This window comes from Crocodylus siamensis, chromosome 1 (genome assembly GCF_052110815.1).
Source record: "Crocodylus siamensis isolate JL-2025a chromosome 1, ASM5211081v1, whole genome shotgun sequence".
Classification (NCBI taxonomy): Eukaryota; Metazoa; Chordata; order Crocodylia; family Crocodylidae; genus Crocodylus; species Crocodylus siamensis.
The window spans coordinates 368,388,037-368,414,270 of NC_143395.1; the positions used below are offsets into that span (position 1 = coordinate 368,388,037).

Below are 26,234 nucleotides of genomic sequence, written 5' to 3' on the forward strand. Positions count from 1 at the left end.
AAGCAGGGTTTAGACAGATTTTCATTTATTTGCCAGAAACAGCAGTTTGGGGCAACCTGAAGCTATTGTGCATGTGTCCAGTGGCTGAGGCCGTATTTAAAGAAAAACTATGGAAATATGAAACAGACCATTGATTCACAGGGACTTAGATGGCCATGGTGATGGTGACACTCTCTCTAATTATTTGGAACCTCAGTTATCTAGAGTATGGGAGATACATGTTCAAATCCCCCATCCACCCTGCCTTATTCAGAGAAAATATATGACCTGAGGTTGGTCTCTCCCAGGTGCTCTTACCAACAAACTGTAGGATATTCTGGGTGGGGGCACTCTCAATCTTTCTGATTGAAGCTGTTCCATTTTTATGACACATTTTACTGTTCTTTGGAGGAAAAGCTAGAATCCTGCCTCCCTGTAAGCCTCCTACACAAGGCTATAGGGTCTCTCTTTCTTCCCTCTCTTCACTATGCAATGGTGAGGGCACTTACCTGATATGTGGACAGCCCAAGTTCTGGCTCTGAATGAGGTTTAATCACTGGGACTTGAGTGGGAGACAGCACCTTCTCAAGGCCCAAGTCCCCTTGTGAATCTAGTGTTAAGTATTAAGAAAGATCTGAAAATGAAACAAAACGGTTCATTTCATATCAAAGGAAATATTTCATTTGACCCCAATTGAATTCTTCTGGTGGAATATTCCAATAAACTTCCATTTCAGGTCAATCCAAAGTGCTTGTGCTTGTGCTTCTGCTGCTGATCTTCCCAGTTTCTGTTCCCCAAAACAGCCTGTTGCACACTGATATAACTTACTGCCTTTCTTTATTTTATTTTTTGCTTCAGCCACCAAGCCAAAATGTTGATTTTTTTTTTTTTTGTGTACAGCCCTATAGTAGTCATTCCTAAACCCAATGGGCTGGTATGGGCCATAACCTTAAAAAGGGATTTCGTGGTACTCGTGATTTCCCACTTTAGTTAAGAATGAGAGGTATTGACTTGAGAAAGAGTTTAGTGTATCCATTTAAGCTTCCTGAGGTGAGGCTCAAGCATGACTGAGGGTAACAGTGGGATTTGAAAGGCTCCTGTCCCCTTATGAAGCCCCTTGACTATATATTAATTGGGGTTTTGCTCACTGATCCAGAAGACTGTTTATAGTGAAGCTTCACCCTGGCTCTTTTATAAATGGCAAGAAAAATGTTGCAGGGCAACATCTCATAATCATAGGCGATCTCCTAATTCATGGATGACATGGGCAACTGGTACCACCTTAGTTGAGGGGGCCATGTGCCCCCCCCCTACAACCAGTCCTGCTGACAGAGGGGGTCCCACAGTTGATATCGCTGCCGGGGGGGGGGTCCCCCCATGGCTGATCTTGCTGCTCAGGGGGACCCCCACAGCCAATCTCGCGATGGCCAATCACTGCGGCTGCTTCCAGAAGTGACTATGGCCACTTCCGGGAGCAGCTGCAGTGATTGGCCAGCACTTGCAGGGTGGGCACTGGTACTTTTGCCTGCCCCCCCGCCCATCGCCTAAATGGCATGCACCGGCACTCTCAGGGGGTACACATGCACCCCTGTGCACCCCCTACGTATCACCACTGTAATTCATGATGTGGTTTGTAATACTGGAGACTAAGTTAAAAAAAAATGAAAGCCCTAGAAAGTAAAATACCCTGGGACTTCCCTACCTGTATGCCTCACCAACTTTGGTGTAAGGGGGAAGCACTTCTCTAGGGTCAGTATGTCACTCAATCTCTCTACCTATGAAATGCATCTCTTCTTTGCTATGACTGCTCAGAGGGGGCGAGGGGGCGGAACACTTTAATTAAAGTGCCACAGCACTTTGTGTATTCAGCATCCCATGCTTCAAAGTGGCAGTGGAGGTGCTCTAGTTAAAGCAAGCTTTAAAATGAGCTTTAGATGAGCTTGAGCTTTAGATGAGCTTTAGTTAAAGTGCCCCAGCCTCCATTTTGAAGCACAGGGATGCTGAATACATGAGTCACAGAGGCTGCTGGAGCATGCTATTTATCATGCTTCAGCAGACTCAATTAATTGAGTCAGCTCCGACACGCTGTAATTATAGCATGTCAAAGCAGCATCCCTGAATACCTACAAGCACCCTGTGTTGTTTGTATTTAGATACTTGGCCCTTGTGACATAGAATGACAGTCCCACTGGGCCTTCCTTTCCCCTGGCCCACAAAACATACCTGTCAGTCACTACCAGCATTGGAGGGTCACACTGGAATCACTTGCCTCATGCTGAATAATTTTGTGTTCCCTGAATTATTGCCAGGGCCTCAAACATTTTGTGCATGTGGGACTTCTATTTTAGATCAGCTTGTAAAAATAAGGGATTCTGGCAGCTAGGAGACCCAGTTCTCCCTCATATTCACTTTATAACTGTGGCAAATCACTTTGCCTTTCTGTGCTTGTTAAGCAGAAAGAATACTTGCCCTCCAAATTGCTTCACATCGAGATGATCTTAAGATGAAAGGTGGCAAGTTACATTTATGTGCAATGAGTCTATTTGGGGGGACAGACCCTGGGGAAAAAACTTTCTCACTAGGGGGGTAGTAAACCACTGAAATAAATCACTCAGAGAGGTTGTGGAATCCCCATCCTTAGAGATTTTTAAGACCCAGCTAGATAGTGCCTTGGCTGGGACAATATAATTGGGGATGGTCCTGCTTTGAGTAGGGGCCTGGGCTAGATGACCTCATGAGGTCCTTCTCAAACCTAATTTTCTATGATTCTATGAACATCAGAAACAAAAGAACAAACATCTGACACTCAGCTAAGGGAATTAGAGGAAGGTATGAGCACATATTTAAGCAGTTGTAAATGGATTGCCAGCATCCTATCCACCAGAGGTGTCAAACTCATCCAGCTCCACAGACTATATTCAGAGCATGGAGCTGGTCTGTAGGCCAGATCCAGAGCCCAGAGCTGTGTCATCTGGCCTGCAGAGCTGCCTGTGGGGCTGGAAATTTGACAGCAGCAGTATTAATTGCTGCTCCTGAAGTTGCAGCAGCTGCTGCTCCTCCCACCATCAGATATCTGGCCTTGCATGCCAGATGACATGGCTTCACAGGCTGGCCCCAGCCTGTAGGGCTTCCCATTTTGGCTGGAAATTTGGTGAGTGGACAAGTGGTGGCAGCATTAATTGCTGTGGCTCTGGGGCTCATCTACCTACCAAATTTACAGCCCCAGGGGGAGTCCTGTGAGGTGGATGAGACAGCTCTAGGGTCATGTCTTTGACACTGGTCTATAGACTAGTGGCTTTCAACCTGTGGTCCACAGACCCCTGGGGGTCCACAGACTATGTCTAAGGGTCTGCAAAAGATTACTATAATCAATCAAAAGCATGTGAATACTGGCACTTACAATTCAAAGGTTTCCACACCTCCATTTGAAATTTCCAAAGGGGGCCGCAAATGGAAAAAGATTGAAAACTGTCTGCTATAGACTATGCCAGTGGTACAGGCCCACAGGAATAGGAATGCTGTTGTTTTGTCAGGAACCAAAGCCCAAGTCTTCAAAAGTATTTGAGTATTCAGTTATAACGGTGGGAGTTACGTACCTAAATACTTTGAAGATCTGAGTCTTACCATCAAATGCGGAGGGGGCAGGGCTGGAGCACAGGCTGGGCAGGGAGGATCTATACAGTATAAGGTTGTTTTAAATAAAAAAATAAATAAAACCTCAGCTGTCTCGTTTAAGAACTTGATAGCAAAAGCTCTGAAAGTTACTGTTCATCTTTTTTTATTACTCAGCATTGTTTTTGTTTTACATCAGGAATGAAACCTCATCTTTTTCATTGAAATAGTTTATAACAAAGTGCTGAATGCCATTGTTCCTTATTTGCCTTTTATCATGACAAAACACAAAACTTAGACTGTACAGTGCCATCGCTGAAGGGCGGTGTCCTTGTCTGATCAGCAAGCAGCTGCTCATCTTCCCACTTTGAATGCTCTGCATTAAGCGCGTTGCTTTCAGCCTCTGACAGATAACAAGCGAGAACAAAAAGGAGGTGTGAAAAAAGCCAGTAAAATCTCCAAGCAGTCCTCAGTCCTGTGAACAGCTCTAGCTTATTAGCCATCCCATGAGAAAGTGCTGGCAAAATTGATGGTGCCCTTTCTTAGGCTCTTGCACTGTCCGGTGAGAACAGCTATTCTCATGGGTAAGGCTGATTGCTTTCAGGGCAGGTTTATCTGACACAGCTGTGACTTTGTTTCTGCTTTCTGTTGTCATCTGTCATGTATCAGGTTCTGTACTCCCATGTAACAAAGCAGCACCACAAACTAACCCTCCAAGCAAAGGCAAGCTATGAACCAGGTCACTAAGTGGCAGGGAGAAGGAAAATGTGGAGTCTAACTGAGGCAAAGGAACAGACATGAGGTGACGAGGAGAGTACAAGGATAAAAGTGGAGGGCATGTTCCTTGTCATTCTCTGTACCACCTTTCCAGCAGATCGGAGGCAATACTGACAGGCTCTAAAGTGAAGTTACGTTCTAGACAGCCAACAGCCCTCCAAGCAATTCCATCCTGCCTGCAGAGCCTGGATATTTGTGGCATTGCAGCAGTGGCAGGGACTAGGTGGCAGCTGGGTCTCTCGCATGTCAGCTGCAATTTGGTGTCAGGGAGAAATGGTGGCTGTGGTGGCCAGGTCAGAAGTGCCAGCCTTCCTTGGACCAAGCTGCATTATCTCAGACTGCTGCTCCGAACAAGTTGCTGAGCCCTGTTCTAGATGCATGGGGGCTGCTGTTTTTAATACCCGTGTTAGGGTGTTGCTGCCGCCCATCTCTGAGGAACTGAACATCTCTCAGAACATAGATTGCAAGAGTAGAAAAGTCTCTTGTGGACTGCAAGTCCCAGAAACAGAAAAGGACAGCTGAAATGAAGCAGAAATGAAGAACCCCCTAAAGATCTATTAGGGAAGAAGTGGACTCTGCTTTTTAAAGTGAGGAGGCTTCAGTACCAGTAGCTCTGAGGGTAAGGACTGGAAGATAGACTGTATGGCATCACCAGTAGCCAAAGTGCTGATTAAACAGTGTAACAGCCCATCTGTAAAAGGCAAGCAGGACCTTAACCAACTATGCCGTAGTAACAACAAGGCCTAAACACAGTTGTGGCTAAACCAGATGATAAGTGTCTGGTTACTAAAAGTAAATGAGGTCAAAAGTGGTTATAAAACTGTGTTAAAGAGCATGTTTTAAAGTCTTGGTTTAAAAGCATTCAGTATTGCTCAAATCAACTGACAACCCCCTGTAAGCTATAATTTTGTTTAAAACCTGCACAAACCCTGTTGTAAAACCTTAGCTGTTTTCCCTGGGTAGATTGATCAAGGACGTGTTCACACTAGGTATTGCCTACAGTGAGGATTTGTGCTAGTTTCGCTCATCAATGGTCAGCCATGGAATGGGAGCAAACTGCTAAAACAGATGAGCAAAGCTACTATAAGCCACGATTAACTCTAGTTTGTGTGTGTGTGTGTGTGTGTGTGTGTGTGCGCGCGCGCGCATGTGCGTGCCGGGGGGGGGAAGTTGCCTCAGTGATTTGCAATGCTGAGGCATACCAAACCCTAAGGGCCATATTTTTAAAAGTACTTAGGTGCCTAACTCCCAGTAAAATCAATTGAAGTTAGGCATATAAATACCTTCAAAATATCTGGCCCTCAGGCACTTATCACCATGGTGACCACACGAGCTATGACCTGAAATTTGCTGAGCTAATTTGGATCATCCTCAATTCCATGCCCCTTGTGTAAAATAAAGCATGAGGAATATTTTAAAACAAACCCTTGATGTACTCGCCATCTGCATTGCTGCTTGCGGTTTGCAGCTGCTCGCTGTCAGCGTACGTCATAACAGCATCACTCCTGCTGCCTTGGTTTCCCAGAGCAAGTGCATCTTCAAAAAGTGGGAGGAGGGAGAAAGTGCAGTAATAATGCATGCCTTCAGAAAGAGACATTTATAGGGAAAAGAACTGAAAGTGGGGTCTGAAAAGGGTGAAGAGGAGAGGGAAGTCTTTACAGGCCACAGGTTTAAAGTTTCTCCCTCTCAAAAAAAACATTAAACCCCCTCCCCCAAAACCTTGTGCAAATTGTCCAGCAGTATTTGTGTATGCAATTACCACAATGGCACGTGCAAATTAGGTGGACAAGTGGGTAATTAGCTTAACTGCTCTCCATTTCCAGACCTTTGACCTTGATGGCATATAGTATATCTTTTGTTTGCCACATGCTGACTAAAGGTTAAAGATTGTCTCATGTGCCATGGGGGAATTTAGAAATCTATGGCTGTTTTTACATCCCTGAAATTCAAAACTCTTAGACCTGGCCAGAAGCCATAGTAACCCACCACAATGTGAAGTGGGAATTGCACTGATACACTTTTGGTCCCTAGCAATCCCAGTTTGGTGACATTTCCCTGTTTAGATAAGGCAGTGACCTAATGCTGCATCACATGATACATGAAGTAAATGAAAGTGAAAGGCATTTTACATCTGGACTGAAGTAGGTGCTTGTTGTCCTGGCATGTTCATTGCATTTTGTTTTTCTGTGTTACCCACATAACATACCAGTTGATAAGCATTTCAAAGAAAAATGGAAAAAGAAAAAAAAGAGTTCATTTTTCAGCTAGCTCCACTCCACTGAGTGCCTGACTGTGTTAATCATGGATTGTGTTGGCTCCCTCTCTCAGAAGCCAGGGCACTGGACTGCAGATGAGGACCAGTGCATAGCCCCTCAGAGCTCTTCTGCTCAAACAGACATAGCAGTGCGAGAAAGGGAAAACTACCCCCATTCCCTATGTCTCTAACTGGAGGGTTTGTTCAGTAGGAGGCACTCTTCTCAAGAGTCTTGGTGCCATTTTGGTGATAACAGGCAAGGGAAGGCCAGCAACTTAAAATCACCAAGTCAAACATGCTTCTGAACATTAATGAGTCCTTGCTGATCACCTGTTTGATTTCCCTTCCCCTGTTATAGCTGCCAACTCTGCATTCCCTGTCCCCTACTCTGTCTTTCCTCCATTTCCCATTCCTCTTCTGGTCTCAGAACTATCCTTCCAATACTTTCATCCCTTATTCCTGTCAGACTTCCTGAAGAAAAGTTGAATTATTTGTTTTAGCTGAACTGAGCTGGCTATAGCACAGTTGTCAAAGCGCAAAAATTCAAACATCAGTCACATTTAATTCAAACTCATTGTTTTTATCACTGTATATATTGTTGAGTTAAAATTAATCCCTAGAACATGCAATTTCTTTCAGAGATAGGCCTCATTATCAATATACTAAATAACTCATAAATATCACTGAAATCAGTGGAACTATAGAGGCTAGCACCTTTGAAATTCAGGCCCAATGGGGTGAAAGTAATTGCTTGAGCTACTGTGTTATACATTTGAGCGTATAGATTTTAAATCGAAGTCAAGTATCAGATGCACATTTAATATAAGAGAAAGCACAAGAGAAAGAGTAGGAATTACTATAAAATATATGCTAGATTTAGATCAATTAAGAGAAATTCCATTTTATATCCCATGCTTAAACCAAGAAGTCTCTCTTCACTTACCATTCAGATCTGTGTGCTGGAAGTGCCGCTCTTCTGCTCTTCCCATGATTTCATCCTCAGTTGCATGCAGGTTCCTCCTTAGAAAATAGGTGTTCATTTTTCCTTTGCCTTTTACCTCAATTTCTCCCCTTTCAGCTATTTCGAACCCACAGTTCTGCAGAGCTCTGTGCAACGGACGGCACATGACAAACATCAGAACAAACAATTTTGTGCTTATGCACATAGCTTTGTACACATGACTAGCTTCACTGACGTCATCAACAGCCTCTCTTTCAGGCTTTGTCCTTTACCGTGGCTCTTTTGGAAGAGCACCCAGAAACTTAGAGCAGCAAAAATTCAATGACTATAGCTAGGCTTGGAATGAAAACTGGGTTACAACCTTGGAAGTGGGGTCATGGCTCAAGGAAAACAGGGGCTATCTGGAGACCCTCTGATTTCAGGCATGGTATAGCACAAGATTGGAGCTGAACAAATTCATCTTCTGTTTTGTCTGGCCACGATGCAACAAAGCTCAGCTTAATGCAAGATACAGTTAAAGGCAGGAAAGTAACCCTGTAAAATGCATGTGAAGTGCCATATTACTCTTGCACACCGAGGCCAGGTACGAACATTACATTTTTATCAGTATAAGTGATCAGAAACCAGTCTATACGCATAACAGAACAGAAGTTCAGCACACACAGACTGGTTTAAAAATGGAGGAACCTAGTTTAAGATTTGCCCCTCTCACCAAAGGGCGAATGTATGTTCTGTTCACTGTGGATCTAAACTACACCACTTACAGAAAACCACCTTAGTTCCAGTCCACCTCGGGTTTTTTGAATATACGTACCTAGCTAGAAGGTGCACTTGTGGGTTGTTTTTCATCTGAAAACTGCTAAAACAAGGCAGGTTGATTCCATAAAGTTCCATCCAGCAAAACCCTTCAGAGATGCTTAAATTCCAAACTCTGATCTAAACTATGTCGCTTAGAGAAAACCACATAACTAAGACTGATTTTACCTCCGGCTTTTTGAATGTTTGTACCTAGCTCAGGCCTGCAAGCTATGCTTTTCTGGTTCATGTATCAACACCACTAGTAAAAATTGTGGTACTTAATGGTGATGTTGTCAGAAAGGAACCCAGCTGTCTCTCTTTGAGCTCTGTTAGCTCTCTGATGCAAACAGTACAAAAGAATTGATCTGTAATTCAACAGAGGAGCTCTGGGTCAGGTCAGTGCCATTAAGATAGTGTTGTTTGCATAAAGTTACCCTGAAGACTATCCCTGGTCATGATGGTAATTTTTGGTAGGGAAAAATATTTTGAGTTCTTAACTTTAGAATGTTTCATCCAGAGAGTTTCCAATGGAACCAGATTTAACTAGAAGGATTTTGACCGTCTTATTGCAGCAGGTGAATTTGTGCTGGTAGAGCACAGTTCAGTGTTAAACAGGCCCTGTAGTCCTCAACTCTGAGACTGAACCATTTTGCTGTGGATGCTCCCCATTTTTATAACATTTTTCCTGTGTTACATAACAGCAGGTAAATCTTGTCATCTCAAAAGTTGCTTGTCTCTGGCAGTATTCCCATGGAAAACATCTGATACTATAGTGCTAATGCCTAACGTTTCATGGCTTTTGGGTAACTGTCCAGCATGAACCAATACCCAAGATACCTAGATGCTGACCATTTTTTCAAGAAGACTGAATTATGATTATGGTCCATTACCTCACACTTAGAGTGACTGTCAAGCTACTGTCAAGTTCGAACCCAGGCAAAGCTCTCTATTTAGCTCAGGAATTATGCCTGAACAAGAAATGCAGGGTAGGACTGTATTATTTTGGGTCAGGAAAAAATTGCCACAGGGAGAGACAGCTCTTGGAAGTTATTTACTGCTGAAACACATGGTTAAACCACATGTCAAGTGCTAAATTATGGTAGGCCTCAGAAATTTTATCTTGAAGCATCATTGCTTTGAATGCCCCTAGAAAAGTAGTTTATCTGTGAAATATTCTGAAAAATGGTGACCAGTACAAATGAGCAAATCATAAATCATAGTGAAGTACGCTCCTGTCTGGGAAGCTGAGAACAAGGTGTATAATCAGAACTGGAATATCCAGAAGGTGATGGCAACGGGGGCATGCATAGTGTCTTTTTCAGGGTTGTGTAACTATGGAAAGTATGACAAAGTCTTCAAAACAGGCCATCCAAGTTATTCCCACAGAAACCCTCTGGAACTTGCAAAATGGGTAATTGGGGGCAAGCAGGCTCAGGGGAGCATCAGGGGGTCTATGGAGGGATCGGGGGGAAGGCAGGGCATAAGTAGCAGAGGGCCAGGACTAATGGGGCTTAGCCCCCCCCCAAACTTTTCACAGTGGCTGGTGACTGCAGCAGCACCACGACACCGCCATCCCATAGCACGTGGCACTGCTTGGCATGCAGCCAGTCCTCTACCGCCACATACTGTACCAGGGCACACCGGCCTCACAATGGCCCTGCAGGAGGGAGAGGTGGAGGTCAGGTGGGCTCAGCTCCCCACACCCCCCAAATAATGTTCTCTCTCACTGCTTATGAGGCAGGGTCTGCAGGGAGGTTTGAGGCAGCAGCCAGGGCCCACAGGAGGGAGTGGAGAGATTGCAGGGGCAAGCGGCATCCACGGGGGGGATTGGGGGACAGGCAGGGTCCACAAGGGGGTTACTGAGGTCCAGGAGAGTGTGGTGGGATCCAGAAGACTTGCAGGGCCCACAGGAGGAGAGGGGGATGGGCAGCTCTCTCCAGGACCCTCCAGGACCAGGGGCTATTTTTAGCCCCTGACCCAATGACCCCCCCCCCCCCACTCCATACCTCCTTGCCCTCCCCCCGCCCCAGGACTTACACACTCAGCTCCCAGCATCGGTGAACACTGATAAAAATGGCACTGGGAGCAGTTTGTGGGATGGGGGGTTTGGTGGTCTTGGGGTATGGAGCTGGGACTGGCTGGGAGAGGGGGCCAGTAGGAAAATATTATTTGGGAACTGTATAGAAGTTAGGGATGGTTAGATCAGTCTAAAAATGCCCAACCTGAAGTAAGTTAGACTACCTCAGAGGTAGGGTTACCTTAGATCAGGTCCATCATTTTTAGGCCAATCTAGCCTTCCTGGAAGTTCTGTACAGTCCGCACTTAGACTGAACTAACTAGGGATCTAAGTGTAAGGTCTGCACCTACGCGAACTACCATATTTTTCGGACCATAAGACGCACTTTTTTCCCCCCAAAAGTGGGGGGGAAAACGAGGGTGCGTCTTATGGTCCGAAGGTGTGTGTCCCGGGGAGATGGGGCGGAGCTTGCCCGTGGAGGCGGCGGAGCCCGAGCGGGACATCCGCCGCTTGTTTAGACCGGAAGCCGGCGCCCGTGCCGGTGGCCGGGAGCCGGCAATAAAAATGGCCGGCTGGAACAGACGGGGCAGGAGTCCGAAGGAGGGACTCGCTGCCGCGGAGACTGAGGCTCCAGGAGGGGTGCGTCTTATGGTCCGAAAAATACGGTATGTTAGATCAGATGGCCATTTTTAACGTGATCTAACATCCCCCTAACCACCCCAAATGTATGTATGTGCCCTTACTGTGAAGTAAGAGTATACATATGGACCAAGTGTACTGCAGTCAATTTTTTTAAACAGCATCACAGGCAAGGCCTTGCTGTCAGAAAGGGGGCAGACATTTGACCAGAAAAAAAGGCCAAATACAGAAATGAGCAGCTGATGTGGCACAAAGTGAGCTCTCCTGGAATGTAGAGCACTCCCACAGGACAGTCTGGTGGAGGGGGAGCAGGAGGCTAGGTCTGAAACCCTTGCAAGGGCAGTAAGAAGTCTGATATTTCTTTGCTGTAGATAGTTCTTTATGCAAGTGCTTGTACATAATAATAGAGTTTGCACACCATACACCTCTGCAAAATAGTGTAACAACTACAGTTTTTCCTAGATCTGCATAACAGTCCTTCCACTCAGCACTGCTTGTTGCTTTAGTCTGACAACGCAACCTTAGCTGGGGGTGCACATCTCCTTGCAAAGCTCTGACTGTCTGCAACAATAAAGTCTTATGTGCTTGCTAACAGGCATTTTTTTCTGGGTCCTCCTGGAGCAATGAGTGCCTGTGTGAATTTTGAAGCACACTGTAAGAAAGCATATCCCCTGGTGAAGTGTTTTCAAATTATTAACAAGTGTAAAAATGAAACTGTATCATGCATGCTTTTCTAGCTCAAAAAATTGCCAGCTTAAGTATAAGCTTCAGATCAGGGCTCGGTGTCTATCCTGGGTCTCAGCCAAAGTAGTTAACTATTTGTGTCCTGATGGCATAAGCCTAGGCTGTTCAATTTTGGAGAGGTCAGGGGCTGCTTGTGGCACCTGAGTGAAATCTCTGAGGCACGCACTCCTCAGATTGTGCACTGAAGGGGTGGCCCCACAGCCTCTCCATTGCATAGGCTGCAGTGGTGCTGGTAACCCACAGCTTCCCTGCCTGCTGGCAGTGGCACACAACCCACCACATGGCAACTGGAGAGATGGCTGCCAAGGTCCATGGACTGCCAGTTGGACAGCCCTGGCACAAGCAGAATAGACTCTCCTTATTTAACATTTTTATTCTACCTGAATGCTGTTGGACTGAGGTGGATTTTATTAGGAAGTCCATGACTTTCCATGCGAGAAGCTGTGTTGACAGTATCTCCAAACAAGCAGTACCTGGGCATCTTTTCACCAACTACGCCAGCTAATACAGGTCCTGTGTGGATCCCGACTCTAATCTGTTGGTATAAATACAACAGGAAGTTTGGAAAATTGTATTGGCTCCTCATTCTGACCATCAATAACAGTCAGCTGCCCTTCCCTATCCACCACTCCACTGAAGGGTACTAAGCAGCATCTAAGCAACAGTTTGTGCACTAGAACTGATCATCAGACATAACCTGTAGTGCATTTTGGAAACTGCTATTCAAGGTCATAGCAAGAGATTATCTTACCGGTTTCCAGAAAATGGAGCTGATATTACAATTCACCCAAATGGTGAAATGAAAGGAGGACTGGCTGAATGTTCTGGTGTTTTCTATATGTTGCATGTCTATCTCTGGCCCTGCTTACAACATTGATAGATAGATAAAGAGATAAATCTCAGCTGGGCATGAAGTGGGCACAACTCTCTCTGATTTCATGGGAGTGGCACAACCCCCATCAATGGAAACATACTGATAAGGTACTACTGTAATAGGTGTTTAACTAGTGACTACAGGAAAAGGCACTTGTTTCTTAGAGCAATTCTGGTTTGTAAAGGACAAGATTCTCTTGCATCAGAGAACAGATGTAATTAAGTCAGGAAGATATTCACTCTGTGCAAAGGGCAGTAGCCTACTGACTACCAGAAGTTGTATCAACATCTCAGAACAAACTTAACTTCAGTATATCAGACAAGGTCATAGGATCAAAGGTCCACCTGAGCCTAGTATCCCACTGGACTAGCACGGTAAAGGCACAATGGTTTCAGTCTCCAGTGGCACACAAGGGATTTGATGTGGCCAGCATCACATCTAGCAGCCTTGGACTTTTCAGCCTGAATGACCAAGTACACATTTATGGCTTGATTATCCTTGTTTTCCAGGGACAGTCTTTGGCACCAGTCTGGAGTTAGGCTGAAACTCATGCTTCTGGACCCTTCTTAGCAGTCCACCATACATTCACCGCAGCAGATACCCAGTCATGAAATACATCATGCCTTGTCTAGCCACCAATTGGCATAGGATAAAAGTGTTTCCCACTGTCTTAGGGTAAATTAATTCCAGAAAAAATACCAACAGCAAACTGTGGTGCTAGAAGAAGTTCTGAATTATTCTTTATGGTGCACTGTTGCCTTGTGTGCATTTTCTAATACCTTGAAGTCAGTCATCCTTTTAGCTAGTAGTTAATAATGCATTTTAATACTAATGCAGTGGTGATTTGTAAAATTACTTCCTCTTGCTTAACAACCAGAAACAAGTCCCAGCCCTGGTCCTTGTTAAGCAGCTCAGACAGTTGAGAAGCAATGTTGGAATAAATCATGGAGTCATTTTTTTTTAACTTATGCAGGAGTCATTAAGTAACTTGCTAATTATCCATGGACACAGATGCCAGCAATCGAATAGATCCCTAAGTACTCACTCCTGTAAGTTGTCAGTGGGCCTGCTTGCACAGTTGAAGTTAAATGGATGCCTAAATACTCTGCTGAATTCTAGATGAGAGTTTTGGCACTTGCAAGATTGAATCCTGATGGTCAGATTCAGGAAAGCACTTAAATGCATACTTTCCCTTAAGCATATGTTTCAGTTTCATTGCTTTCAGTAAGACTGGAGTTCTTGCTTAAAGCTAAGTGTATGGTCATGCGCTTTGTTGAGTCAAGGCCCAAGTGTAGTATTTTATATCAAACAGTGATTTCAACTGTTCCCTACCTGAATAGGATCTCCGGTGACTGGGTTCATCACTTCTCTGACAGCAATTTGCATGCCTAGGGCAAAATTGGCCACTCTTTCTGCATGACTGGCAACAGGTATGGGGACTCCTCCAACCACCATGTATGCATCGCCTATTGTTTCAACCTGATAAACATGGGAAAATGCTGTAATTATTAGGGGCTTGATCAGAAAACCACTGAAATCTATGGGAAAAACCCCGTTGATTTCAATGGACCACAGAACATAACCCAAAAGTCCAGTACCATGAGGGGCTAAATGCTTTTATCTTCCACTGAAGTATGGAACATATGACAGACCCAAGCATGGATCTAGGAAATGACTGAGTGAACTCCTTGGCCATGTCCATACAAACGCACACCTTTGTTTCCCTGGTGACAAAAAGCAGTGGCACACCTTGCGCTGCTGCTTCTTGTTCCCTGGGAACACCCGTGCCACATGCCCTCTAGCACTCGACAGGTTATCCTGGGTGAGGTAGGGGAGGCTGGGGCCAGCAACTTTGCTAGTCCTAGCAGCCTTACCTGTGGTTCTGGGCACCTCAGGGAGGTGCAGCCATGGTGTTCCTGCAGCTGGGAGCCTGGCCAGCAGCTGGAGAACAACTCCAGCAGGCCAGGCTCCACTTTGGGTGGCATGTTCTGCTGCCACAAACACTGCCCTGCTTTTTTAAGGTGCAGGTTTTTTTACCTTGGGATCTTCTGGGGTCAACCGTCCCTTCCTCCCCCGCCACAAGGTAGCATGGGGAATGCCTGCATGTGTGGTGTATGGCGCTGCAGACGGGTCTGTGGCGCCACATACCACACATCCACACTCATCTAAACACGGCCCTTGTGGCTTGTCTTATATATTTTCCAAGTTCTTCAAGAGCAAACTCTTACTTCGTGAATCCTTATGGTGTGGCTGGAATATAGGTAAGTTGCAAAATCCTTATCCTAAAATGTTGACTGTTATATGGGATGATGATTTCACCCCATTCTCTTTCACGGGATAAAAATCCATCATCTTGAATATTCATAGGGGTTCACTTTGTTGTAGCTACCAAGAATTTTTTTTTAATAAGGCAAAAATATGAATAAAGGACTAGCTGCAAGTATGAGAACCAAAATGACAATAAATATCACTACTTTTCCAGAAGACAAATAGTAAGACTGCTTACCTTATAAACCTCATGAACATTGGTTAATCGATCAAACTTTGAATACATTGAATTCAGCATGTTCACTATTTGAATGGGCTCACAGGCAGCACAGATATTTGTAAAAGTCACTACATCACTGAAGAGTATTGTGCATGAATTAAATTCCCCTAAGGGAGAAATCAGATATTTGATAAAGGTTGACAACAGATTTTTGTCATTTACCAAACTAATTCCTATTGACTAATTTAGGATCTCAGTCACCCAGCAGTTTTTCTTATACTTCAACGGGCTTTGAATAAGGGCTTTAGACTACAGAAGCTGGCTTTCTCAAAGAAATCTGAGAGAGTTAAGTACCAAGTTATATTGCTTTTTCTATGGGGTGTATTCCCTTACATTCTGTAGATGCCTCTGAAATGCCAGTATAACTTTTAATATTTAAAGGCATGTGGTCAAAATTGGGAGAATTTTAACCATTTGTTTTCTCTTTTTAATTTGCCCTGTTGACAAATTCCATGCAATTCTTTAAATGGGATTTGACAAAAAAGGGTTTACTCCTTTCCCAGGAATCGGTAGTGAAAGGCAAATACCTCAGAAAAATCCTCATGTTAAGGCTGCACAACTGGAGCTGGAGGGTCTTTTACAACTCCCTGCCCCCTCCCCAAGTATTCCTTTTTCAGAACAGAATTGAAGGCACATTTTTTTTTAAGAGTAACTTGAATTTCATGCTCACAGTTCTTCACAGTCACATTTTGAAGCTCAGATGCTCTCATTTAACATGTGCCTGTGAGCTGAGGAGTCAGAAGCTCAAAGTTAGGGGTGGACAGGGGTGGAGTGAGGTCCTTCACTGCACAGGGAGGGTGAGTGGGGGATATGGCAACCACTGGAGACTGCATTGGAGGTGAGGGAAGGAGGAATTAAGTCTTATTTTCCCCCAGCTCTTCACACACTGAAGGCAGCTACTACTGCTGCCACTGCTGCTGTAGCAGTGTCAGCTTCAGCTGCAGCAGTCTCTTAACACGGGTTCCCTGGGAACTGGCCCTGGTGCCCTGTTCGCTCTATCTACCCCCAGATTTGCTACTGAGAAAAGGGCTGTGTCTGCTGTGGCAGAGACTCCCGTGGGGGGCTGCCATGCTATTTGTCCCACTTGCACCCTGCCCTCCAGATACATCGGTAGGCCTGTCTATATGGCTTGGTAGCACAAGGCTGCACTTGCCATTGCAAAGACTCCCAGGGCACCCACTCATAGTCAGGAGCTGGGGCTAGTGTCCCACTTGGACCCCCTTATCACACTGCTGGGTTAGGAGCTGTATTTGATGTCTGTCTGATGGGAGAAGTGAGGAAATGTATTTTGAGCTCACAACTGAGTGTTTGACCAGGAGTTCAGAATTTAAGCATCTTTGAAGTGCTGTGCTAAATGGAACTTCATTAAATCAACCTTCCTTGTTTTAGTAGTCTTCAGATTAAAAACAGTCTACAAGTAATAATTTTGGATAGGCACAGACATTCAAAAAGCCTGAGGTGGAATTGATCCAAGTTGCAGAGTTTTCTGTAAGTGGCGTAGTTTAGATCGGTAGCAAACAGATCACGCATTCACTCTTTGTGGGGGCAGAGGAAATCTTAGACCGGGTTCCACCATTTTTAAGCCAATGTATGTGCGCCAAATTTCTGTTCTGTTACAAGTATAGACCAGTTTCCAATCACTTATACCAGTAAAACTAATGTCTGTACCTGGTCCTTGCCTTCATGGAAAGCATGACAAATGGCAGCTCTCAGGGCCGGGTCTCATGACAGCCTGCCCACCTGTCTCTATGGGGCAATCCACCCAATCCCACCTGCCATGACTTTGTTGTTACCATATACAGATGGTACATGCGGGAGACTGCTCATTGCTGCCCCAATGCCAGGGGGCACTGTCTGTGGCTCTGACCTCCCTTACACCACTGCCCATGCCTCACATATGGCATCCAGATTAATATTACTCCCAGCCTGACACTGGAGCAAACTGACTCCAAAATTGGGCTCCACACACGCACACATTCACACCACCTCCCCTCTCACAGGAGGCTTCTTCTACTCCCCCCCATATCTCACGAGGGCCTCTGCCACACTCAACTGCCCTGCTCCTCCTTGAGTGACCCCTCTTGGGCCATCAGGATTTACTACACTCATACTGGCTTTGCCACACAGCCCTTTGGTTCCTGCAAGTTTCCCTACTCTATGTGGGTCAGCCTTATGCCAAACCCTGGGATAATTTTGCCCCAAGCCTCTCACCAGGCACAATTTCTCATGGGGCTGGCCCTTGCACTGTCCTTCAAGTTTATTCCCATTTGGCCCTACTCAGAACACCCCTTGGGCTGTCCTTCAGGCCTACTTGCACTTCAGCCCTACTCTGTGCAGGGCCTCCCAATGCTTTCCATACTACCTCCTCCGGGGTCTCCAGGACCTCGTATCCCTGCTGGGCTCAGGTGCCTAAAAGTGGGCATACCTGGCCCCCACCACTTCCCCAGCTGCCTCCAAGGCCCACCCAAAGGTGGGGGGCTGGGGTTAAGGCGCCCCTCCTCACCTTTCACCAGGGAGGTCACTAGCCTGGCATTTCCTGGAGACTCCTGTGCCACCAGGAGCCCCACCAGGTCATTCTTCCCCAGCAGGGTTATTTTAGGTTGTGCCCAGGACCAGGAGCCTCCAAACCATCCCCATAAGCTCCTGCCAGGGCAGTTCCTTCTGCAGCTCAGCAAGACAATGTTTCTGCCTCCTCCAGCTGCAGGGAACTGCAGCCTTTATATGGCTTGTCCAAAATGGCTGCCCTCATCGGGCACCTGATAGCTGCCTGCCTCTTCCCTTAAATTGGCAGGCACCCAAAGGTGCCCTGCCACAGTAAGTCAGACCTAGTACTGATTCATAATAGGATTTACCTTTAAAGAACTTCATGATGTTATGTTATCTTTGTGTCTGGCTAATATTTTTAGTCATATTTGCAGAATACCTATGTGTTCTTCCCCAGTATTGAGAAAGAGGAATGCTCTGATAATCATCACTTATAAAGGAAACTGAAAAGTATTTATGACCAACCACATTGGGAGAACTGCAAAAGTATGAATCATAATGAAAAGCCAGTACCTGCCTCCACCTTTTTACCCTCCTTGAGCCGATTGGCCACGTGTTTCGGCAGCATGGCATATAGCAAGGTTTCTGTTTTCTTCTTTTCAGCCTCTAAGTTTTTTGAAAGGATCCTGAGCTCTTCCTTCTTTCTCTCCAACTGGTTGGACAGCTGTATCTCTGCCAGGCGCTGCTGGTTCAGTAGAATGAGGTCCCTAGTTGTGTCATGCTGTGCAATGTCAGAAAGGTGCATTTTTCGTTCCTCCAGCTCTTCTAAACTGCGAAGCTTGGGTGAACACAGGTACATCATGCACTGCAAGGACTCCATCCAGATCATTTGTCCTTCAAATAGAAATACGTAAAAGTGGCAACACCAACACATTCGCTCTTACAAATATGCTGCCGTCCAGGTTCCCTGATCAGAAAGTCTTTCCAACTTATATATTAGTCTGAGACAAAACCAACATAAATGTGCTTATTTTCTTCAGATACAATAAATACTACTGTACCCCACACACTTTGGGATGAATCCAGAAGTATTTGGCATTTTTTAAGACTAAAGATGGTCTGGCATACACAGCAGGCACAGACCACCACATATCTGTGAAAAAAACAATATTTGAACTTGATACAAGAAATGGGTGTGTCTAAAAACATAGTGAATGTGAGCTCCCACTGAAAAACTCACAAGACGTGGAGTGTGGAACACGGATGGCCAGCACAGCAGTTGCTGCTGTCTGTGGAAAGCTGACTGTTCCAACGAAGCAAATTCCTCCTGCTGGGATTTTTCTAGTCATCCAGACACTTCATGGGAATAATAACCTGGATGCCACTAAAAAAATCCAACAGGACCCAGTCTAATAACAAATAAGCATAAGAGGGAGGGTTATCAATTGTTCCCAGTGTTAGCTTAACTTCCATTGAAGTCAATGGTAAAACTCTAAGTGTTAGGGAAATGCTGAATGCATTTGAAAGTCTCACACGATGACAACTAGCATTTTAACTGAGCAGCATGTGGTCTACAAGATAAACTTGCCATAAGGGTTGGTCTATATTTGGTAAGCCTTGGTCTAACAATTAGTGGAAAGAATAATCCAGTTTCTTCAATGCAAAAGAAATATTTAAGGCAATTCAGCCTCCTTCAAGCTTGTCACTTGTTCCTCACTACACACAGACAGCAGTAATAAGCACCTATTAGTTGGTACCTTTGAGTTTCAGGCTGGGTTGGTTTCTCCATAGTTCAGGCAACATTTCTCTGCATGCCTTGAGGACAAACTGGCTGTTGATAAACTTCCTGATGCTGACAATGGTGAAAGTAATTTGTGGATGGACTATGGTGAAGTGCTTGTTTAATCGGGTCCCTGACACCTGTAGGCCTGGTACATACTTTTGAATGTTTGTACCTGCCTGCTTGATCCGTAGCTAAAGACAAGGAGGAAAGTTATAAACAAGGGTTAGAGAAATATCTTTCAAATGCAAGAGAAAATACTACTGTGTGTAAGACAAAGAGTTGGTCATTTACAATTCTGGATTGCATAAACATGTGTCTAGTCTTATTCACTTTCCCTATTTCGAAAGAGGCTCCTACCACTGTTGGTATCTTAAGGAAGACTGGCCAAGGCATCAGAAATTCAGTCTGAGCTTCCAGCAAGTACATGCCTCTGGGCAAAGAGGAATAGATCCCACTCAAAAGAAAACAACTTGCAATGGGTTCAAGGACGGGATAGAGACTTCAGGCTGCCAGGACCCTAAGACACTGAAGGAGATGGTATCCTGTCACCTCCACAGTTGCCAGTATGGGGCAAAGTTAGTGGGACAGACAAATGAACGCAGTTCTGCTCTGAAGTATTCTGGTGAACTTCAGTCCTAATTCTATTGGAGTAAAATGATGCAATTTAAGTACAATTCAACTCAGTTTAAGTAAAGCAGTTCTACATTCACAGCTAATGGGGAGGGAGTAGTGAGGTAGTAGAAAACAGTGCAGGGTGCCCCCAAAGTACTGGAAAACCGCTGCCTACTGGTAACATTGAAGCCAAGTACTCACTTGGTTCTAGTGGGAGAAGTTCTGGTAGCCGGCAAACCACCACTAGCACGTCACTAGGCCATGTGCACATCCATGCATTTCTGACAGCTCTGCCTGGCAGGTGTGCTGCCAGAGCCTGAAGTGAACCATGAGAAGACACCAGCTGATGAAGGTAGCAAAGCAGCCAGAAGGAGGCATGTACACATCTCTGTGCATGTATGTACATCTAGGTGTGTCTTCAGCCAATTCCCAGGCAGCAGCAAGCTTTGGCAAAAGAAAAACGACTCTGCTGACATTAGGGAAGGTTCTACCACTGCACGGAAACTCAGCGTAGATATACTCAAAGTTCTGCCTGCAAAGCTTTGTAGTGTGGACTAGACCTGACTGTGCAGAGTGAGATGTTTTTCATTTCTACTTTTACTGGTGTAAATATTTCATAGATTTCATAGATATTAGGGCTGGAAGGGACCTCAGAAGATCATCGAGTCCAGCCCCCCACCCAAAGGGCAGGAAGTCAGCTGGGGTCATAGGATCCCAGCAAGATAAGCATCCAATTTACTCTTGAAGGCATTCAATGTAGGTGCTTGAACCACCTCCGATGGCAGGCTGTTCCAGACCTTGGGGGCTCGGACAGTAAAGAAATTCTTCCTTATGTCCACCCTGAAACAGTCTTGCAGGAGTTTATGACCGTTCGAACTCGTCATCCCTTGGGGCGCTCTGGTGAACAAACGTTCCCCCAGATCCTGGTGGTCACCCTGATAAACTCATAGGTGGCCATCAGGTCACCCCTGAGCCTGCGCTTTTCCAGGCTAAAAAGCCCCACGGACAAAAAAGGTGACGCTGTATTATTATTAAGACAAAAAGGGTGATGCCCTACAGTTTCCAACATAGTGAGAGAAAACACGGGTCCCCAGCTCTTGTAAAAGGCTTGTACTCCATCCCATTCAGCAGAGCCAATGGAATATACACTAGCTAAAGATCCAGTCTTCAATGTCTACTCTTTGCCATAGCATCTTTAGCTACAAGGTATAAACTGAGAAGGCTTTCTTACTGCTTCATCAAACACAATGTGGAAAGGAAAAGCATTGCAGAATGTTCTCTCTTCTACCCAAAGCCTCTCTGGATAAATGGGTTCAAAAGTTGATAACAGGTTTCCTGGGGGAAAAAAACATGCAATAAGGCAGTGGTTCTCAAACTTTTTCGAATCAATGCAACCCTTGTCAGATTTAAAGCACCCCTTGTCAGATTTAAGGCACCCCTTGGAAAATGCCAACTCTTTTTTTGACTACACAAAAATAGGGCCATTTTTTTAATTACAAAGGAGTCAAAAAGACCACAACAGGTTGCAATGTTTTTAATACTTTGATTTTTTTTTATTTGAAATATCTGGGTTTATCTTGTAAATCATGTTGGTACATCTAACAGTGCTAACACTGTTTGGCAACCTTGAGAGGTTTCCAGAGTACCCCAGGGTGCTGTGACACCTTGGTTGAAAATCACTGCAGTAAGGATTAAAGGGAAGACTTTGGAAGGCACAAGTGAGACAGGGCATCACTCTCATTGCATTTCAGCGTGACCCACAACACCCCATTTTCACAGAATTCAAGTCAATCAAAACCCCCCTGCATTTTATTTTTGTGATAAAAAGCCTTGAAAAACACAGATTTTCCATTCCATGTTTAACGGAATGATTTGCATTTTTTTGTGGAAAAAACAATATTTTTTTCAGATTTTCAGCAAAACTCTGGAGATTTCAATGCAACATTATCAAAAAGCTGTGTTTCATCAAATACTTCCATTACAAACTTTTAAATTCTCTCTAATCTGCTTTGATTCTGGGAGGAGCACAATGTAATGAGGAGGTTTTGAACATTCATTTGAAGTAAACTGAACTTAATTTTTGGTCTCCATAGCAAGGTGCAGAAATTTAGCCTCATCACCAGCAAATGTAAAGTTAGTAAGAAGAGGCTAAAAAATGGTGCAGCAGGGAAGAACCATAAAACCATCTGCCTGGAAATAGGAAACCAGAGACTGTTTGAGAGTAGGCTAGTCCCTGAACCAAGACAGAACCTTATGGTCACTTACAAGTGTACAATGACCACATGAATTTTAATTTCCCCAATTTAAAAAAATGCTATCAAATTGACACACTCATGCCAAAGTTTTGACCACAGTAGAGTTTTATGGGCAATATATTAAACTCATAAAAACAGAAAATGCTGACAGAACAAGTCTATGACCACTGTGATGTAAATAGCACTACTGTTGCTATACAAAGCAGCATTGTGTAACGCTGATGGCTACCTCAGTAACTTTTGAGATGGCATATTTTCATCACAAAAGTATTGGGTAGCACAGAGGAGCATTATCAACTGTGCACTTGGTGGGACCGTAACAGCAGTAACTAGATGGGATTCCATTTGCTATTACAACCCCATGGAGGACAGAAAGCATGAATAATTGCATATTTTTCTCATTGCCAATGAAAGAGTACAAAAATGTACCCAAACAGATTCTCACAAATGTGTGTAACTGTATCACATCCAGGAATGAAGTGGAGAGTTAATTGGCATGCTGGCCTTTCACCTCTTCCAACCTTGGTTACAAAGTAGAATAAGCTTGGTAGTTTCATCCTTATTTAACATCTGTGCATATTTGAAAAACTGCTACACAAAGTAGCTGTGTTGGCTTTGGAGAGTTCCTACACTGGAAGGTGAAGGTATTATGGGGCAGAAAATTATGTTGGCTAAGCTGTAAATGGAAATCATGTATAGTAGTTCCCCAGACTGTGCCTGGTTAAAGCAGTATTATAATATATTATAATATATTAATGCCTCACTGCCATGAACAATAAATCCATTCACAATTTTGTTAACGCTTATGCATTTGGACAGTTCCAGTTCTGGGCGCTGCACTTCAAGAGGGATGTGGACAACATGGAGAAGGTCCAGAGAAGGGCCACTCGCATGACCAGGGGGCAGCAGGGCAGGCCCTACAAGGAGAGGCTACAGGACCTGAACCTGTTCAGCCTCCATAAGAGAAGGCTGAGGGGGAATCTAGTGGCCATCTATAAACTGGCCAAGGGGGACCAGCAGGTAATGGGAGAGTCCCTGGTCCCTTGAGCACTTCCGGGAGTAACAAGGAACAACAGCCATAAGCTGGCAGAGGGTAGGTTCAGGCTAGACATCAGGAAGCAGTACTTCACAGTCAGGGCAGCTAGGATCTGGAACCAACTTCCAAGGGAACTGGTGCTGGCTCCTACCCTGGGGGTCTTTAAGAAGAAGCTAGATAGACACCTTGCTGGGGTCATGTGACCCCAGTACTCTTTCCTGCCCATGGCAGAGGGCCGGACTTGATGATCTGCTCAGGTCCCTTCCAACTCTACCAACTATGAAACTATGACAGTCTACAAGGCACCGGATTCACAGCCATCAAAAACAAAGTCCTCTCTTGATCCACAGAATTTGTGTAGCATTGGCAAGAGCAATACCTAACAAGATCTCAGCTTGGCCCAGGAAAGACCACTGTTATAAAGAGAAGATCATTCATTTTTCCTATTCAGGTCAGTCACTGGCCTCAGTGGTGACACCACCTGCCTTCTGTGCTCTCTTTTTTTGTGGTGTGGCCATTTCACTGGTCAAAGGGTTGGGACCATTTTATACTGACTGTACAAACACACCTACAGGTCAAAGGCTCCACATGCTGTTATCAGTCTTCCGAGTGTCTAGTCCTTTGTCACTTTAAAATTTAAAAAATAATCTAAATAAAATAAAGTGGCAAAATGGCCTGCAAAATAAATAATTTTTCAGAGTGTATAAGCCAATGCAACAAGCTACATCAGTGATAATGAAGATCTATTAAAAGGGCAAATAATGGTCTGATCATATTTAAACAAGAATCTCTCTCTCTCCTTCCCCCAGTCCAAACTCTGCAATCCCTACATAAATCAATAACATCATCTGGAGTGTTTTACTGCCTCCAGTATTTATTTCCAGCAAGCTGTTCCCCTCCTGGGAAGGTGTCTGTTTGTCTACACAGCTGAGACCCATATCTCATTATGATCACTGTAGCTGAGGTTAGGAAGACATACACTCACCTTTCCTAAATTTCACAACACTTCGCACAATGTCCCAGAGGGATTTCTTTTTAAGGTGGCATGACAAAGCAGAGCAGTTCTTCATTTGCTGAAAGACTACATCTTGTGCCTCAGAGAAGAAAGCCATCTAAGATGAGAGAGTGTTTGTGTGTGAGTATGACATGATTCAGATGGATAGGCCATTTAAATACATTACAGTAGGACAGCAATAATGTTGAAACTTAAGTATGTAAAGACAGGAAATGACAAAGTTAAGGTTGCACATGGAACCATCACTTTGTTTCATTATGCATATGGATAATGGCACTCTTCCAATGACCTGACCACATGCTCTTTCTCAAATATAACAATTTTTAGTTATTATTTTCTTTGTGGTTATTCAGCTTAATCAAGAACTTATCTAGAGTTCTGCAAGCTAATTTCCCAGAGCCCTTCACCTCATGTAATCATTTACACCTGAAACAAATACAGCTGTTTTGCCCTTATTTTCCTTTAATCTAATTGACTTTGCAAGATGCAAGGTAAAGGATAATTGGACAAACCCCATCATCATTGCACTCCAACTCTATAGTGAGAGGGAGAATACATGGCTTGTTTTCTCTCAGATATTTCTTGCACATTAAAAGAAAACAGGCTGACCCAGAAAATTATAAGTTATCTCCCTCCTTTCTGTAAATCTATTATTGTACCTTGTTACTGTTAGGTGAGTTGCCACTTTCTGAATTTGTTTCTTCTCTTGTCTTTCTCTCTGGTCTTTTAAGCTTCTGCAGAACAAGAAATACCACATGCTCCTTTTTCCCAGTGCGCTCCCTGTCTTCACTTTGATTAAGAATTTCCATTGTCACTTCACTGTTGAAGAAATCTCTAGCAACAGACTCTAAGATACCTGTATTACAAGGAATCATAGATTAGTTTGGGGACCTCCTGGTGTTAGCAGAGTTTCTTGGAGCCTACATCTCTATTTGGAAAACCTCTCTTTTCTTCCTTGTGCTTCTCAGCAATTTCTTCTAGGATTTACCTTACTGCCTGTGTTATTTAATTTTTAATATATTGGCATGAAGGATGCTATGCAAAGTAAGTTTCTAATAAGATATTTATATATACCTACATTTCTGGAAACTCATGGGGATCAGTGATTTTGAGGACTATAATCTTCATTCTGTTAAACTCAAGGTTCACACTAGTGCAGTTTTAGGGAGGTGGGATTTCTTCCTAGCGGAACTGGGTCAGAATTTGGCCCAGAATTAGAACAGTGAAGCTTGTAGATGTCTTTTCTGGGTGAAAGCACCAGATAACTCTTATAATTAATTTACCAAAAGGAGAGAGCTAGTTGGTTCTCCTCCATCTAATGTAAAATTATAATCCAAAGAACCCACCATTCAGCTGATACAGATGCTGCACAGGTGTCTTCCTTTCTGCCTCTCTAGGTTATATATAGAGCACCCATTACTGGACACATAACCCAGATGTGTAACCCCAACAGCTTAGATTTTTTTACATTAACACAGCCACTAACATGAAAACCATAAGCACCAATGCCCATGATGATTCCCACTGTCCACAACAAAACATGTATGCACACACATGCACATGGATACTTACTTCCATTTGTTACAAAAAGCATCCAACACTGCTGTCTACTTTAAAAGTGGATAGGATCTACACATGCCTTACAAAGTTCTGTAGCCCCAGGCCTTACCTAACACCAAAGTTATATAACTAATTGTATGTTTCCAAACTAAGTCTCTTAAGTGAGTGCAAAGTCCTGCATTAGATGCACGTTTATGTTGGTTTAAGACTGGGTTAAGTATGCTTGAAATTTTGCCAAAGAAAAGAGGCACAAGTGACTGTGATATTGCTTCCAAAGTGAAGGTTT

General features: G+C 44.2%; 2 protein-coding genes across 2 annotated transcripts in view; one reads left to right on the top strand and one right to left on the bottom strand.

Annotated features, from left to right (window-relative positions):
- FAM124A (family with sequence similarity 124 member A) overlaps positions 1 to 26,234 on the top strand; it is a 193,796-nt gene that overhangs the window by 4,646 nt on the left and 162,916 nt on the right. The window lies entirely within an intron of this gene.
- Positions 5,775 to 26,234, bottom strand: part of LOC149875036 (putative guanylate cyclase soluble subunit beta-2) — a 35,783-nt gene continuing 15,323 nt past the window's right edge. Inside the window, exons 6-15 of the mRNA XM_090050864.1 lie at positions 25,048 to 25,244; positions 24,359 to 24,485; positions 21,314 to 21,417; positions 19,445 to 19,661; positions 18,261 to 18,581; positions 15,162 to 15,310; positions 13,988 to 14,134; positions 12,162 to 12,316; positions 7,566 to 7,729; positions 5,775 to 5,904 (exon numbers count right to left, since the gene is read on the bottom strand). Coding sequence (XP_089906990.1) covers positions 5,783 to 5,904; positions 7,566 to 7,729; positions 12,162 to 12,316; positions 13,988 to 14,134; positions 15,162 to 15,310; positions 18,261 to 18,581; positions 19,445 to 19,661; positions 21,314 to 21,417; positions 24,359 to 24,485; positions 25,048 to 25,244 — 1,703 coding nt within the window. The 3' untranslated portion in view covers positions 5,775 to 5,782. The remainder of the gene's footprint in view (positions 5,905 to 7,565; positions 7,730 to 12,161; positions 12,317 to 13,987; positions 14,135 to 15,161; positions 15,311 to 18,260; positions 18,582 to 19,444; positions 19,662 to 21,313; positions 21,418 to 24,358; positions 24,486 to 25,047; positions 25,245 to 26,234) is intronic.